We start from the raw sequence: 15,808 nt of genomic DNA, 5'->3' as shown, positions 1-15,808 counted from the left end.
TGCTAGTGTTCTATATGGAATCTGCAAACTGATTTCAATCTATTTTTTAAAGGGGATACGACCATTAGGATGTGTGGGAACCGTGCCATGACTGTAGAGACAAGTGGGTTAACTTAGCTTTGCCCCAAAATAATTTTTTCTATAACTGCAGAAACTTCATGCAGCAAAACCTGTCACAAGTAAACAAATGAAGTGTGAGGAACAATCTAAATTCAAGGCGCTATGATACACTGATCTGTGTCAGATGATTGAACTCAATGACCGCAACCGTTGAAACCGCAATCAAAGCAAAATAATCATATTACTTCAGAGTTTACAGTGATGAGCAGAACAGACTTGATAGTCTCTTTTTCCTCTGTTTACATCTTTATCTTTGTGCAAGTCAGGTCAAATCACAAGATGGCTTGGGAAGACATTACTGATAAGAAAATCGTACAATAACTGCAATTAATTGTAATCTCTTTATTTGCACAAGTGCATAGATACATTCATTATTTCTGACTACTTATTGTATTGCTTATTTGGATGAAAAGCAAAAATGGGGTTATAGAAAGCAGGATATTGGTATAAGTTCCCTTAACCCAACCCATGGCGTCTCTGGAATAACATTAACAGTAATGTTCTCTTGGAATCATAAAGCAAACATTTGAGAACTACCACATGCAAAGTTGTGGAATGAGATACTTATGTAGACATCCATAGGACGCAACTCCACCTCACTTCAGTAAGACAGCATTCAATCTTAGCAACAACATTCAAGTCAGTCAATAACACTCATTCAAAGTGAAATTTACAGACAGTGCAATTCAGGGAAAAGCTGTGCATAGGCATTTGATAAGATATTCACAGCAATGAATCCTCACAGCAGCAACAAAGTATGATACATATCAGAATGTGCAGCATTGATGTGCGTTACAGCATAAATGCGGTCTAACACTTGACATCTTCCAGACCTCTGGCCACCCTTTAATGCAAACCTAGGGGCCTAACTCAGGTACCCACTCAGGGACAGGACATCAGGATATCTTTTGGGAAATGTTTTTGACTGGTCCGTCCTCCAGTGTTCCAGCAGTGCAGGGCTCAGTAGCGGGTGGGAGGGTTTCCCTTCAGGTGGTCCCAGTTGTTGTATAGAGCATAGAGACCTGACAGAGCCAGGCCGGCCAGGCCCCCTCGCGCTGCCCCACGTACACCCCCTATAAAAACACACAAACATCGTGTATATGTCACATTATAATATATAAGTCAAATCTAACCAGCCTACACTGATATCAAACCAACAATATCATACACCAACTTATAAACAGTGACCAAATAAAGAGAAATGGCAGCAGCCAGTCGGAGGAATTCTAGTACCACAGAGACATCTAGCACCTGCCAGATGACCATCCCTCTCATAGAACACAGACATGAGGTATGTTTCCACAGTCTACATTCAACACTGACTATTGACAAAGGCATTGTTAAAGGGCAGTTTGTTGGTGGGAATTTGCACACACCTATGGAAACTGGAAAGTACATACAGCTAACAGCAACAGTGGGATATGTCTTCCTTGGTTAATGGAACCCTAGTTATCATGATGCCCTATGCGCCAGTCGGCATGACGGGGTTGAGTGACAGTTATCATGGTGTAATCATCAGCACTAAGCATGACTTCACATAGATACATAGGAAAGTACACGGGATCAGCTTACAGGTCAGGATCAGGTTTGAATGGCAAAGCATCTCAATGAGAAGCCATTGCTATGGGCACACAGAGGCAAAAGCAGACTCAACAGTCTTCAGAGTGGATCAGGAGAGCTGAGTAGCAGCATGGTTGGCTGTCCCTGGCCCCATACAGCAGTAGGGGATAAGACTGATAAGTTCTCTTGTACTGCAGCCACAGGCCCACACCCACGACCAGCAGCCCCAAGATAAGTGTGTGATGCAGTAGGGGTGCTATGTCATCATGGCAGGAAGAGAGGGAGGCTGCTTGAATTACAAACACCCCACTTACCCAACCCTGTGGTGCTCACACAAGGGCAGCCCACAACAATGGGAGCAGAGCACTGATGCGAGGAGAACGCAAAACATGCTGTCATTGTCAAAAACACACTACATTGAACTGCTTTTGGACAATTCCCATACTCCGTATGCACCAGGGAATGTGTTTTTTCTTGAAGAATGAAGATCCCTTAATTATAGGCTATGTGATAGGTTTGGGCACTGTAGCTAGATACAAAACATTTATTTTCTGTGTGTGTCAGGATTGTTATTCATATCCACTATGACGCTGTATGAATCACTACCACTACTATAAAGAGACTTCTCAATGATGCACTAGTCTGAAACCAAATTGAATGTGAGGCAAACTCAGTCAGCAGAGGCATCAGCACAATAGAATAATGTTAAAATTATGCAGGTTTGTTGCCAGTTGCCACAGGACAAAAAAAAAGTCCAACTAGCTATGTTTATCCTACTTCCCTAATGGAAGTAAGAGGACACTGTGAAAGAAATGATCTGCATGTCTACACGTTTTCCTGCAAGGTTTGGTGATGTGTGTAAGCAAGTCATTCAAATGCAAGTCCATAATTACTTTTATATTGATCAGATTCAGTCAGTGTTCTTACTGGTGAAGGTCAGAGCCATACATAGAGAAATGACTCTGGTCTAGACGAGACAGGCCCTAACTGGAAACAACAGGCACCTCTTCACTTGATTCAATTCCACTGGACACATTGCATGAGTGCAATTATAGGAGTTTAACACTTTAGTGAGAGATATTCCGACCACGGCCTTAGTTTGACATTTGACTCAGCAGCACGTCTTCAATGACGTGTGATCAAAACACAACTTTTTTTACACCAGGGCTTTAACACAGACGGAGAGAGTATTAACAAGAGTAAATCATCCTTGAAAAAGTAGAATAACTAGACTATATGTTTTGTACCATAAAAAGTCAGAAAGGGAAAGATTTTACAGGAGGCTACATGTGAGTCTACAGTTGAAACGTGACAGACAGTATGTCTGTTTGATGAGTTTCAAGCACGTTCAGACCAGAAATAGAAGTCGTCTGGCAAAGAAAACCCACAGGGTCAACTTGGACAGGGAAGCAGTGTTCATGTTACACAACCTTAGTAATATATGAACGGCCCCCTTACCACCCACTTTATAGCCAAACCCCGTTGTTGATCCCATGGTTGTGAATTAAGTTGGGTTTCCTTAACCCCTTTGGCTGATATTGTACCCCCGCCCCTCCCTCCCAGTGATATAGGAGTGTAGTCCAGTGCCAGCTTTCGAAGAACTTCCCCTCGTGAATTTGGTGCAACGCATGCTGGGAAATATATGTTGGCAGCAGAGGGGTGTCCTGTGTAGATACTGTCTATATGATAACAACAGCTGGCAATTACGGCCTAGTGTCCCTCCCTCCAAACTCACTGAACCTGTCATCAGTCTAACCAGGAAGTGGTGTCCGCAACAACTTCTCTCAATCACATGCAGACATCTGGGTGGAATTTTAAGTGGAATCTACAAGGAAAATTAGAAGCATGTAAAAACCAGTTTAACCATTGAGGTAAACCAAACCAGAAAGTCCTAGATGGGTATTTTCTGTTAGCTACCTAAAAAACTAAATCTAGAAGTGTTTATCATTGTCCGATCCCAAGTGCCAGAGAAAATGTTTACCACAGGCGACAATGTATTTCCAGGTACTCTAGTGTCATGCATCCGCTAGTCTCTCGAGCCAGATTACTTCCGCAATCTTTGAATGCTACAGCCCAAGGTCTGGCTACGCGAGACTATGCATCCGCTGGACAGACGGCAGATCGTGTTTTTGTTTTGAGTCCTACAAGGCCAAAGCCAATAACCAGCAGGTGTATCAATCATTAACAGATTACTTACTGATCCTCAACCTTTCAGCCTTGTATAGATCTATACAGTATTAGCTACTCAAAACACTAACACGGTTGTCTGACTACTATGTTAAATTTGACGAAGGCCTAACCTCTGCATATTTCCAATGCTTCATTCACCTCAGTGAGTCACTGGTTCTTCTGTATGAGAACAATGGGCATTTTTCCCGCAATTGACCTGAAATGCAAAAGTAAGTGTCTTTGTTTCCTTGTGTAGGTGAGGAGATGTGAGGAAATGTTTCCAGACAGGAAATCGGATTTTGCCATTCTGCATTCAACATCATACTATCCAGCCAGGTACTGTACTGTAAAAAAAAAAAAAATCCTCTACTAACCTGTGGACTTGTACAGCATGCCTGTCATAGTCCCAGCAGCAACAGTGTTGATGTCATCCTCTGCTCCCCGGGCCTTCTCGATGGCCACCCCAAACACACTGTACAACAAAGCTGAGGACACACAAGCATTCAGGTGAATTAATGCCACATTATCTCAATAGAAACAACAATAACAGTATGCCAATGTGTGACACTGCTCAAATGACACCAACAACTGCATCAATCCTCTGTTGGGGAATGACGGCACTCACCCAGTGAGCCGAGTGTGTTCGCCCATGTTGCTCCTTGGCGGGTCACCAGATTTAGGATCCTAAGTGAGGATATCATATCCATTAAACACAGACATCTACAGTCTAAACACTAACTCTGCCAACTTCAATGTGTTACAAGGGTTGATTTACGATTAGGGGTTCTAGTAAAAGGGCTGCATATTTGAAAACGTGATAAATGCCTGCTGAAGTTTTCCTTCAGTTTATATGGAAATCCTATATCAAAACAGCTATCAATGAGTTGAGGTGATCATCAGGCCAAGTGTGAACAGCCTGTCAGATCATAATGCAATTAGGCTGCTGTACCCTCATGACTGCTCTGATTCAGCTTTAGACATGCACTAACAGGAAGACAGCACTGCACATGACACTGTCTGTCTATCTTCTAACAGTGATCAGCTGAAAAAGAATGACCCTGGTCAAACCAATATTCCAACTGGAGCCAGCATTACACAGTGTACCCGTGGCCAAGGCAGACTTTGCCCTCCTCCTCCTGCCCTGACAGGGACTAAGTCATATGATTGCTGGGGATGTCAAGGGCGCTGACAAGGCCCATAAACCCAGCTGTGTTACAGCACTAAGAAGTCAGGTGTGTTAAGCACAGGGTCATTCAATTGCAATGGCCGGGTGAGTGTGACAAAATCTCAGTGAAAGCAACAACGTAGGTCAGATTTACAACAAAACACCACCATATAGGGCTACTATATCCAGTTTTCCATGGAATAATGTGTTATTACTGATACTGATTGGGGAAAACGATGATGCTGCATATCAGCATTATAAATTCAGCCAAGAGGTTTGGTGAGAATCAATTTCAGCAAATTGTGTATAATTCAGTGCTTCTCCCCACTCTCTCTAGCAGTGGTCTGATCCCATCGGCAGTTTACCTTTGGACCACAGAGTGAGATCCTCACTATGAACTAAGCAGGAGGTCCAGTGTTAATAATTACAATCATGGATTAATGTCATACCATGTCACGTCAGATTATCCACTTAGCTTTTCTTCTTTGTGTGGAGCAGAGGTATACTTTCAGTAGATTTAAGTCCCAAATCATGGCCTCATATCTGTAATGGAAAGCCAAGACTAACCTTTCCTTTTGGAGTTTGGTTATTACTGAATCAATACAGATTGCAGATTGTTCAAGCAACCTATAAGAAGATTGAGCTTGGGCAAAATCTTGCTGCTTAAACATGATAACCTATATAGATGCATTTAAATCTCTTTAGAAAGTTCAAATGGAACCCTTGAATCAGCGTACCACAGCAATCATAATGGAGAGCATGACAAGTTGGGGACTTATCAACCAACCATATGAAATATTTTGAGGCATACTGAACAAATGGGTTAAGACTGCCCTCTGCTGGTTGATACCAGAATGAGTAATTATATTCTACTGAAACGGGGATTGAGACGAATTTAACTCTTAATCTGCTTTGTCTCTCAAACCAGAAATAATTGATGAAGGAGATCCAACTTAATCACTGCCTCCAAAATACCATTAATGTGTGCAAAGATGGGGGATCGAGTCGATAACTCACTGTACATTGCGTGGTTTAGACCAAGCCATGTCTTTGGTCTCTGATAATCCCATGCGGAGCCCGTTGAGAGCTCCAAACGCAGCACCTAAGAAGCAAAACAAACAAGAATTTACACACTTATATTTGACATTTCATACAGGGTCAAGAGCGAGACTAAGGGACAAAACAAGATTTCACCTGTAATACAACAGCCTCCGATGGTGAAGAAAGCCAGTTCAAATCGGCCTCTGACTTTGTTGGCACCCGTCGGTAAAATGAAATCATCAGGGTCCTGTGGTAATATTAGAAGTCATTAGCCCTATTCGCACGCGACTCGTTTACTAGAGAACGTTGGTTATGTAATTATTACCCCAGAATGTGCGTTATTCAGAGGACGATTCGGACGGGATTCGTTTTTTCCAAACTGCCTATTGTAATGATTATTATTTAAAAAATATCTATAAATTGACATTTATGACGGAAATATGGAGGGTTTTTTTTCTAGGCGTGAAGATATTTCAACAGGTCCAGGCGATAACAGGCTACACTGAGCTTGGTTCCAAAGTTTCTAAACCATACCAAACCATATTTGGTATAGATAGTGTCGCCATAATATTTGAATTGAGTTAGTGTGATCATAATCATTAGGATATTTTAGCGATCCTTAGTAGAAGACGTCCTAAGTGCCCCCCAGCCTTCAGATATGCGTCAAACAGCGCACTTGCACTTGATATACGTTTTTAGGCTATGGATGAGAAAGTGAACTTATCATTTCCAAACATTTAGCTCAGTTGTATGCGGCTTTGCGATCTATTAACAGCAAGGGTTGCATTAAATACGCGCAATATTTTTATGATGCATTTGGGGATGTGAATGCATTCGCACAAAACGTATAAACAAAAGCATCCACCTGAAAGTTGATACATGAAGGCCCTTCATACGGTATATAGGCTATGCGCAGCACTTCGTTACATTTATCGGATCAGTTATTGTTTTCTTGTTCAAACCACGAGCAACACCTGTCAAACTCAGACATTTCTCTCAAAACACAGGGATGTCGATTCGCACGAGACTAGCATTTTCAGAGGACCTTGGAGTTTGCCAAAACAGTAGGTTATTCTGGCTGGAATTGTTACTCTCCTACCATGTAAAAATCACTGCCATGCGCAGATTACAGTTGTGCTAGTGCACATAATTACATTACCCGACCTACCCCTGTAAAACGAATCCCATCCGAATTGTTGTATTGTAGATCCAGGTCATGAATCTGGCAGATTCCCAGTTTGTGAACCAAAGTCAGTCATTATACTAACTGGAACTCACATGTGTAAGATATCTTGGATCCACATTGAGATATGGCGAGAGGGGGCTCATCCCAGTCACTGCGTATGAGAAAAACACACAGACTATAGTCAGTTGATGCTCTTGGCCACAACAAATAGCTCGGATTGAATTGAGAAATAATTTACATGGAACACCGGCGAGTTCAACGTTTGAATATTCAGGCGATGCTCCACCAAATATGCTGAAACCACCCTTACTGGATCCACCTGATGATGTTCCTGGTGATGTATTGTCCATGTTTTCTAATTTACCTGTGAATGTCGTCCTTCCTGGCTCAGTTAGCTAGCTAATTTAGCTAGTTAACTTACTTTACTTAAGGAATTAGCTATTAGCGCAACTAGGTAAAGGTAGCTAGATGGCTTGCAATTTATCATTAGCCTATATACTAACAACTCTGGGGAGCATTTAAAACCCAGGCTGTTTGTTAGCCATCTATGCTATGTTAGCTAACTAGCTATCTGGCTATCTTCTGAGTATGGTACGGTATAATTTATTAGTACTGAATACTTATCTGGTTATCTCTATACCTTAGCTAGCTACCGGTAGCGTCTTTGAAATTATTGGGTGTACTACTAGTTTCTTAACTCCGACCCAGTTAGATAATGGTTTTAAAAATGTATCTAGCTAGCTACAGTATAGTTAGTCACACAGTAGAGTGACCGCTAGCTAGTAACGTTAGCAGACTTGTTTAAGACTTCCACCAAAGATGGTGGATAAATTAAGATAGTTCACGCAGGCCTTTTAGAATTGAAAGTTTCGGTGTACTTAACTGGGTGTGTCTCCCTTAGAAATCAATGCAATATCAACTGGGTCTACTTAGTTAGTTGACTTTCATTGAACTAGAAAAAAGCTGGGGGGGGGAAACAGCGAGTGGGGTGTCTCGCTTCCTCTTTCGTCTCTGCATCCACCACATGACGTCACTCAAAAAGCCGTAAAGCCAAGGGTTGATGTCCTTTGTTTGGCTCGACAATACATCTGGTATTAGGTGGTTCGAAAAGGAAAGCGTGGATGTTATTACGCTCTCATTTAACAATCTCTAATATTTACATTTAATTTTAGCTAGTAATGGACTGAAGGCGAATCATTTTACTGTTTTAATAGTGTTCGCAACAGTTTTCACGACACCCTGCGCATGCTATGTCCTGTCCATTGACGTGTGTTCCTCTCTGGTCCATTGCCCAATGAAATTCGAGATACAACGCATGCTGCGCAGGAGCGGTATATATATTGGATTGAAAATGCATGTGGCTAGCTTGCCACACACGGTCCTTCAACGCGTTAAGACAATCCACATTATTTAAAATCAGTGACGATACGCAGCCATTGCCAAGGGTTGATATCCGTGTGGACGCTGGTTGTGATCTGACAGAGGTGCGGCAGAATCGACTCATTTCGTCGAGGGTCAAGACAACGAATCTAGAAGGATAAAAGCCCGGTAAATAGTAATCTCGAGACCATTATTAACTTGCACCATCGCTTAAATCGGTATAGTTGTTCATACGTCAAACTTGGCTACATAACCAACCTTACAATTTACAAAAATGATGATACAACGTCTTGGTTATGCGAAATATAGCCATCTTGCCATGTCTATTGCAATGAGTATAATGCCGGGTGATATGTTCGGGCCACGGTTTGGTGGCAATTCCTGTCCAAAAAATTCCATCTTGTAACGGGGGGGCTTCTGATTACACTGAATCTGATGTGGAAAATCGTATGAAGCCAACTCTCGAGCATTGGCTCTCGTTTTATGCCCTTTAGTTGCATGTGTCATCGATGCTGTACTTGAGCCTGTCAACCTTCCAAGATGATCCACATGATCAGTGACTGTAGACATGTTCATTGTTTAATGTGTTATGCGTTCTATGATCAGTACTATGCTGCTTGATCAATAGACAAAGATTTGTCTGAGAAAATCAATTGAATAATGCATGAATACGAAAAAACAGTGTCCATGGTGAATGTTCGGTGCTATTTTTATGGCGGGGGGGATGAATTCACGCAACTGTGTATTTGTGTGTAGTCTGAGCCAGAGCGATTTCTGAGCTAGAAATGCGGAATTAATAAAACATACATTACACGCTCTCTTTGGTCGATATAGTTACCGGCATCCGCCCTGCGACAATGTTGCTTTGTCATTCACTATAGTTTTAGGATGTCATTTTAGGATTTGATTATGTTTTAGGCACAAGAAAGCAAGCATTTTTTATACATCTGTCTGTTCTAATGCGGCCTTTTAGTTACAGGCGATTTAATCCCCTCCCATAATGCATTGTGCTCATCCCAGACTTTACTGTATTTCCTGTTTATTGTTGCTGCTTTGTCTGGTATTTTTTTGTAATTGTGGCGTAAGTCATCCTCAAATGTAGTGTATTAACTAACAGTCTCTAATGAATAATTTGTGATGTTTTGCACATACAAACGTTTAACGTAGCACCACACCTACAGAAGCAGTCGTTTTTTGTTTCATTTCCTCCAGTCAACGTAATGCAAAGCACTTCCTCGGTTAATGTGCACACAATTCAACTCCACGTTTCGATAGTGAAAGTACAAGTATGTCAATGTTTTAACCTGTGATATTCAAGCGTGCTTGTTTATTTGTGATATTGGATGTGACGTTAATTTGTTATGACGAAATACAGCTATCTAGCTAGGCTCTTTTTTAATTTCTCAGCTGACAGCAGTTTTGACGTGTTTTCTCTCTTTCTTTTAGGAGTGGTGGAATCTATTGTACTATTGACCCTGTAATTACAACAAGACCACAAGTTACACACATTGACGGTTAGGGTCTGGTCAAATGGAGGACTCAGAGACTGACTTGACATCGTCTGAACCGGACGCACTTGGGGCAGACTTCATCACAGTGGAACTGGACACCCAACCCATAGAATATGTTGTCAAGTGGGCAGAGGTTGGGTCCAAGTTCACAATATCCTGTGTGAAAAAGGAGGCGGATGAGGGGTCTGGCCTTAATCTGGAGCAGGTGAAGGCAGAGCCAGACGAGCCCTTTTTTGCCCAGTATGAGGAGGAGTTCCCTGGCTGTGACATTGCAGAACAGAGTGTCATAGTAAACGACTCAGACGAGGATGACCACACTGAGCCAGGGAGTAGCCAGCTGGTTCCTGTTGGAGATGGCTCTGACTCAGGCTCAGAGAAAGGGGAATATAGCTCACCAGGGGGAAATTACAGCTGCAACTACTGTGGGAAGTGCTACAGTCATTCCTCAAGCCTCTCAAGACACCAGCAATTGCACACAGGAAAGGCACCCCTACCCCCAAACAAGCAAACGGATACAGGGTCAGCTGAGGGGAACAAATACAAATGCACGCAGTGTGCAATGCGATTCAAAAGCAGAAGAGCTCTCGGCACTCATATGAGAACACATCGGGGCATGAGAGTTTACCCATGCAACATCTGTGGGAAGGATTTTAACCACAGCTCCAGCTTGTCGCGTCATAGGCTCATCCACAAAAAAGGGAAAGGTATTCCCTCTGGTGTCCTACCTGCAGAAATCAGTTATGTCCGTCGCCCAACTGGCAACAGGAAAAAGAAAAAGCAGGCTGGCGAGAAGAAGATCCCTGGCGAAAAGAAGTTCCCGATCGAGAAGAACCTCCCTGGAGAGAAGTTCTACGCATGTACACAATGTGACATGACCTTCAAGAACTCCATTGGTCTCTCGAAACACCAGGTCTCTCATGTCAAGGACCTTCTGAATAACTATGCCCATGGTAAAGACAGTCTCACCAAGTCCTCAGACTTGAAAATACGCCTCAAGTTGTGCTCGAGGGACAAACCCAACTTCTACACCCTCTGCAAGAAGAACAAGCGGTCAAGAGCTGCTAAGCGCCAGCGGCAGCACCAAACATCAGTCTCTGAGGAAGAGGAAGGACAATATGCATGCGAGCAGTGTGACAAGCGCTTCAGCCAAGCGCAGAGCCTCGCCAGGCACCAGCAAATGCACAAGGGAGACAAGTTCAGCTGCTCTTACTGTAAAAAGACCTTCGCCAGGTTGTCCAACCTCCACCACCATGAGAGATCTCACTCCACAGGGGGCAAGTACGAATGCACCACCTGCAACAAGACATTTGTGCACTCGTCTAGCTACTCGAGGCACAAGCGGCAGCACGCCGAGGAGGCCCACCAGCGCCAGTGGAAGGGCATAGATGAGATGGCACCAATTGATTCAGACTCTGAGTGAGAGCAGTAGTGGTCTGCTCTCGACTGCCCACACACAGCTTACTACTCTGGCTTTCAGGGGTTGGGAGGGTTTTTGGGGATCTCGTTTCGGACTAGAATTGGCATTACTCTGAGTATATAAAGTGTGTGATGATGACTTATGGTATGGTATCAGCAAATTGCATATTTTTTCCTAGATTAAACTGACCGTGTTGTCGTCTGCTGCCCATGCAAATAAATATTTAGATTTATTTAGTTCACATTCCCTTTTGGTCATGGTTAGCTACAGGGTTAGGGTGAAAGTGTTGCTAGAGTCTCGCCAGATGTGAAGTATACCGTACCATCTGAAAACAAAACTGCTATAAAATGCTTCTGCTGTTGAGCAAACCCATTTCGTCTTTTTCTGTATATAATCTTTTTATCTTTTTTTTTATCTCCGTGACATGACAAAGGGTCAAAATGAACCTTGCCATCAAACTAAATCAGGATTTGGCCTCCAGGGGATTCATGTGATGTCTGCACGACACCACACATAGTCTCTGGTTCAATCAAGCTTCTATGGTTTATCTTCAAGATTTACTGTATCTGTTCAGTTCATGCAATTCATCTATGATGCTCAAACCAACCATCAATAAAATCAAAACAATGAAGTACTTTATGAGAAACTAAACAAGGTTGATTGAATCCAGGCATTTCCAATAAATGTGCTAAAATTAATCCTTTAATCAGAAAACTGGCAAGTGTTATTTTCCCGTCCCCTACTCAACATCACTTGTTTAATGATCTCAATGACAACACAGTGGTGAAATGAAAAAACGAAACTAAAGACACATCTTTATTTCTATATATTTGGGATAATTCATTTTTTGCGTCTTAAAAAAAAAAAACTACTAGCATTGAGTGATCAACCAAGTTTTTATGTAGTATGAATGCTTAGACCGTTTAGTTTTCTTCTACTACACAGAGTTCAGATGAACATTCAGATTGTTGATTTAAGGATTTTAATGTCGAAATATGAAGTCCAATCAGATCCTTAGAACTTGAAAATACTATATTTGGTATTTGTCAACATATACTGACTGCAATTACCACAAAGTATAAAATTGACTCCATATAAATGTATGCATGATGAATATAACTTGAGAATAGTTACAATATGTCGTTTTTACATCTGCTGTGCGTGTGTGTAAAACATTTGCGTTTGAAAGTGAGAATAATTGAGATATTTAATATATGCAGTGTATTTTGACAAATACCCTCAAATATTCCTGGGATTAGGGATTTCATATTTTGTACAAGTATTTGTCTATTGAGGTTGTAGGGGAAACTGCACTACTTATTTATGAATTGGGAACAAAGGTGCAATTTAAATGGTAGTGAATGTGATTCACAGTGGCTATAGTTGAAAACATATTTTCGCTGGCAAAGCCTTCCCCGTTTGCCCCAAAGTTCCACCTTTTCAGATGTACCTCTCACAAAATCCATTACTATTCACAGAAATATTATCAAGTGCTGTCAACTACTTACTGTATATCACCAAAGCTTTCAAATAATGCTTGTGTACATGCATAGCGAGATGGATTTTCTTTTCCAGTTAAACTGTTCAAATATCTGTTGAAAGTGCTCAACTTATCTCCTGTTTGATGTTTGTATTTGCTTTAAGCACAACCAGGGTATTCTAAACAATTATCAACATTTGACCTTGTGAATACCATTTACTGTTTGAATTGGAATTTAATTGTGACATCTAACCTCTATTTATTTCTTATTTCTTGAAAATGACACCTAGGGAAAGTGTGTAGAGGCATGTATCAAGCACAGACCCAGTCTATTGCACCCACAATGATAATTGAAGATGAAAAAATGATGAGAAAAGCTTGGTACTTTCCCTGTATTTATGTAAGTTAATGTTTTTTTGTTATTTTTTGTTTGAAGAGCTAGATTCCCCTGGTTCCCCTCAAAACGTACCTTATTTGGTTTGGTTTTCTGTTGTGGTTCTGGCCTTTTTTCTCCAGTGGCAAACAATATTCTCCTCTCTTGTTTTTCAGCAATCTCTGCCTTTTGGATTCTGAAACTCATATCGTTTTCTTTTTCGCTGTCATTATTTCAGTTTTTGATGCAGCGGACCTACATCCTATAGAGAGGTGTATGTTTTTTGTATTGTGTTTGCCATTAGAATACAGTTGACATGTTTTGTCTTGCGTTTTTGTAATAAACCATTCATGAAAGAAATGGTCCATGATGTCCTGGATATATTTAAAAATGAGTAGACCTATGGTTGATTACAGAATATTGGAACAACTAAATCAGTTAAGTGATAACTCAATTGTGCGTTACCACTATTCAGTTTGGTTCTTGACTAATGAGTAGATATTTTTTTTGTGGTTTATGTTCAGTGAGTTAAATTGTTCAGTTACTGTTGGTAATTCACCTGTGATTTAATATCTCCCCACTAGAGAGCAGCAAAACACTTTAAAAAAGAAGCCACTCACAGCTTGACCTGTTACAGAAACAGAATACATTTTTCTTCCTTTTACGAAATTGAATTAAATTGTTCGAGAATTGTTTTTGCACTGATTTTATTTATCTGGTCTTCTACTCCTATTTAAGACAATTAAAATGTTTATTGACTAACTCCACTTTAAAATTACATTTGTTTTCTTTTATCTGCTTCCAAAAATAGCTCACAGGGCTATAAGAACATTTAGGGCTAAATTCAATCTGTATCGCCCCAAATGTTACAGTTGGGGTGCTAGAAATGTAAAGTTAATTTCCTATTGAGCCCACATCTGCAGCGTTTACTGTGAATGCAGTCTCCGCTAACGCAGGAACATTGCCTTTAAATTTCAATCTGAATTTCCGCAATACGGATTGAAGAGTGTGTAAAAGATATGCAAAGAATAGTATTTGTCTCACAGCCTGAAATCCAGAACCTGTTTTGCTAACATTCCACTCTTTGTACTCCGTGTCATTGCCAAACATGTTTAGCATGGCAAGGAGTGGAATCATAGCTATACAGACTGGGACCCAGGCTATTTGTCCCATGGGAATCCTACTCACTGCTCCTCTTGATTTATGTTGATTCAGATTCATGTCTGCTACATAAATAGTAAGTAAAACACTATTCTATCTAGATCTATGGGCACAGCTTATCAGACAACAACCTCTGTCACATTTAGAAAGACAGCAATTTAAATCAGACAACTATAGCACACTAAAACCTTGAGGGGACCCACACCTACCCAGAAAAGTGCTCCTCTCATTCTGTCAGGCTACTTTACAACCACTCGAAGGAATTTGTAAGGACAGAGCGAGAGAGAGAGAAAAAAAAATCTATTAGAATTCAGGCTTTGCAGCTGTGGAGTTTCTGGGCCCTCGAAGTGAGGCAATAACATTTGCCATTGTTGCCAGGCTAGAGGACTCAGACTTCCTGGCAACCCCAAACTAAATTACCCAGGCTTTTCTGTGGGCCTAGAAACGAGCTCTGTGTTCCGCAACAAAAAGGGCATTGAGATGAGGGGAGAGAAGGCCTCCCGGGCTCCTGAAACGCCAACTCCGAGCCAATGAATGAAGGCAGAGGGCTCGCTTTATGAGAACGGCTGTGGGAAATGGTAGTGATGTCATTATGAATGCATTTCTGAATGTTTTTGTTGCTTACTTCTCTCTGTCCCCATCCCCATCCCGGTCCCGAAACCCCCCTCCACTGTGCCCTTCCTGTCTCATTTGGGCTCCATTATTGGGAGCCGACCAATGCAAAAAAAAAAGTTCAAGCCCAGGACCCCAGTGAGGCATGGTCTCCGTGGAAACAGGAAAACAGAGCTGTGGGGCGTCAGTTCCTCTTTGAGACCAGTGTGGAGGACATGAGATAGAGGAGAGGGTGAGAGAGAGGGGGTGGATCAGCAGGAATTTGGACACCTTAGAAAACAAATTTGTAAGCACTCATTTATGGGCCTTTTTCTTGAACAAAGGAGTTTTAAGTTGGATCCAGCCTGTGCTCACTCTTGCTTTGGAGAGTAAGGACCTATTCATTCACTTCCCTCATTGAATAATGAATGCTACTTGTTACCACATGCCAGTAGAGAGAAATGAAAATGACAGTTTTTCCATCATTTATTGGTTTGTGCAGTAAAGAGAACCTGACATCAATAATGTTCTTATATTTCCATTAATTTGTATGTATTTATCAGCATATGATCATCTTCCATCCTTTGTTTTTCGATGTCATCCTCTTCCACTAGTTTCCCCACATACTGAAGGCCCTGCATGGTGTGATTACAG

The 15,808-nt window shown here is 41.5% G+C and overlaps 2 protein-coding genes across 7 annotated transcripts; one reads left to right on the top strand and one right to left on the bottom strand.

The window, feature by feature from the left end:
• Window positions 1-442: 442 nt before the first annotated feature.
• LOC121553681 (mitochondrial import inner membrane translocase subunit Tim23) lies at window positions 443-8,458 on the bottom strand. 4 transcript variants are annotated; one of them, XM_041866978.2, is made up of 7 exons: window positions 7,480-8,458; window positions 7,334-7,392; window positions 6,209-6,302; window positions 6,032-6,116; window positions 4,475-4,533; window positions 4,224-4,334; window positions 443-1,193 (listed from the first exon to the last, which is right to left on the bottom strand). In XM_041866978.2, the coding sequence occupies exons 1-7, from the start codon at window positions 7,589-7,591 to the stop codon at window positions 1,081-1,083; spliced, it is 633 nt and encodes a 210-aa protein (XP_041722912.1). In that variant the 5' UTR covers window positions 7,592-8,458; the 3' UTR covers window positions 443-1,080. The 4 variants fall into 4 exon arrangements, with proteins under 4 accessions (XP_041722912.1, XP_041722913.1, XP_041722914.1 ...); XM_041866979.2 differs by having other exon boundaries at window positions 7,552-8,456; XM_041866980.2 differs by having other exon boundaries at window positions 8,125-8,451.
• On the top strand, window positions 7,488-14,097 carry LOC121553680 (zinc finger protein 90). Of its 3 annotated transcripts, none has more exons than XM_041866974.2 (2): window positions 7,488-7,575; window positions 10,068-14,097. In XM_041866974.2, exon 2 carries the CDS (start codon window positions 10,152-10,154, stop codon window positions 11,550-11,552), a length of 1,401 nt encoding a protein of 466 aa, XP_041722908.1. In that variant the 5' UTR covers window positions 7,488-7,575; window positions 10,068-10,151; the 3' UTR covers window positions 11,553-14,097. The 3 variants fall into 3 exon arrangements, with proteins under 3 accessions (XP_041722908.1, XP_041722907.1, XP_041722909.1); XM_041866973.2 differs by lacking the exon at window positions 7,488-7,575 and adding an exon at window positions 8,586-8,789; XM_041866975.2 differs by lacking the exon at window positions 7,488-7,575 and adding an exon at window positions 8,813-9,907.
• The last annotated feature ends 1,711 nt before the right edge of the window (window positions 14,098-15,808 follow it).

Source organism: Coregonus clupeaformis, chromosome 37, assembly GCF_020615455.1.
Source record: "Coregonus clupeaformis isolate EN_2021a chromosome 37, ASM2061545v1, whole genome shotgun sequence".
NCBI classification, from domain to species: Eukaryota; Metazoa; Chordata; class Actinopteri; order Salmoniformes; family Salmonidae; genus Coregonus; species Coregonus clupeaformis.
The sequence above is the reverse complement of the archived record's forward strand: the minus strand, read 5'-3'. Positions and strand labels throughout refer to the sequence as shown.

Bases quoted from the DNA above. Each gene is read 5' to 3' on its own strand.
- LOC121553681 (XM_041866976.2), bottom strand. From the start codon at position 7,591: ATGGACAATACATCACCAGGAACATCATCAGGTGGATCCAGTAAGGGT. The intron at 6,303-7,333 runs GTGAGTTCCAGT...ATATTACCACAG, and splicing joins ATCCAAGATATCTTACACAT to GACCCTGATGATTTCATTTT. The intron at 4,335-4,474 runs GTGAGTGCCGTC...GTGTGTCCTCAG, and splicing joins GAACACACTCGGCTCACTGG to CTTTGTTGTACAGTGTGTTT.
- LOC121553680 (XM_041866974.2), top strand. From the start codon at position 10,152: ATGGAGGACTCAGAGACTGACTTGACATCGTCTGAACCGGACGCACTT.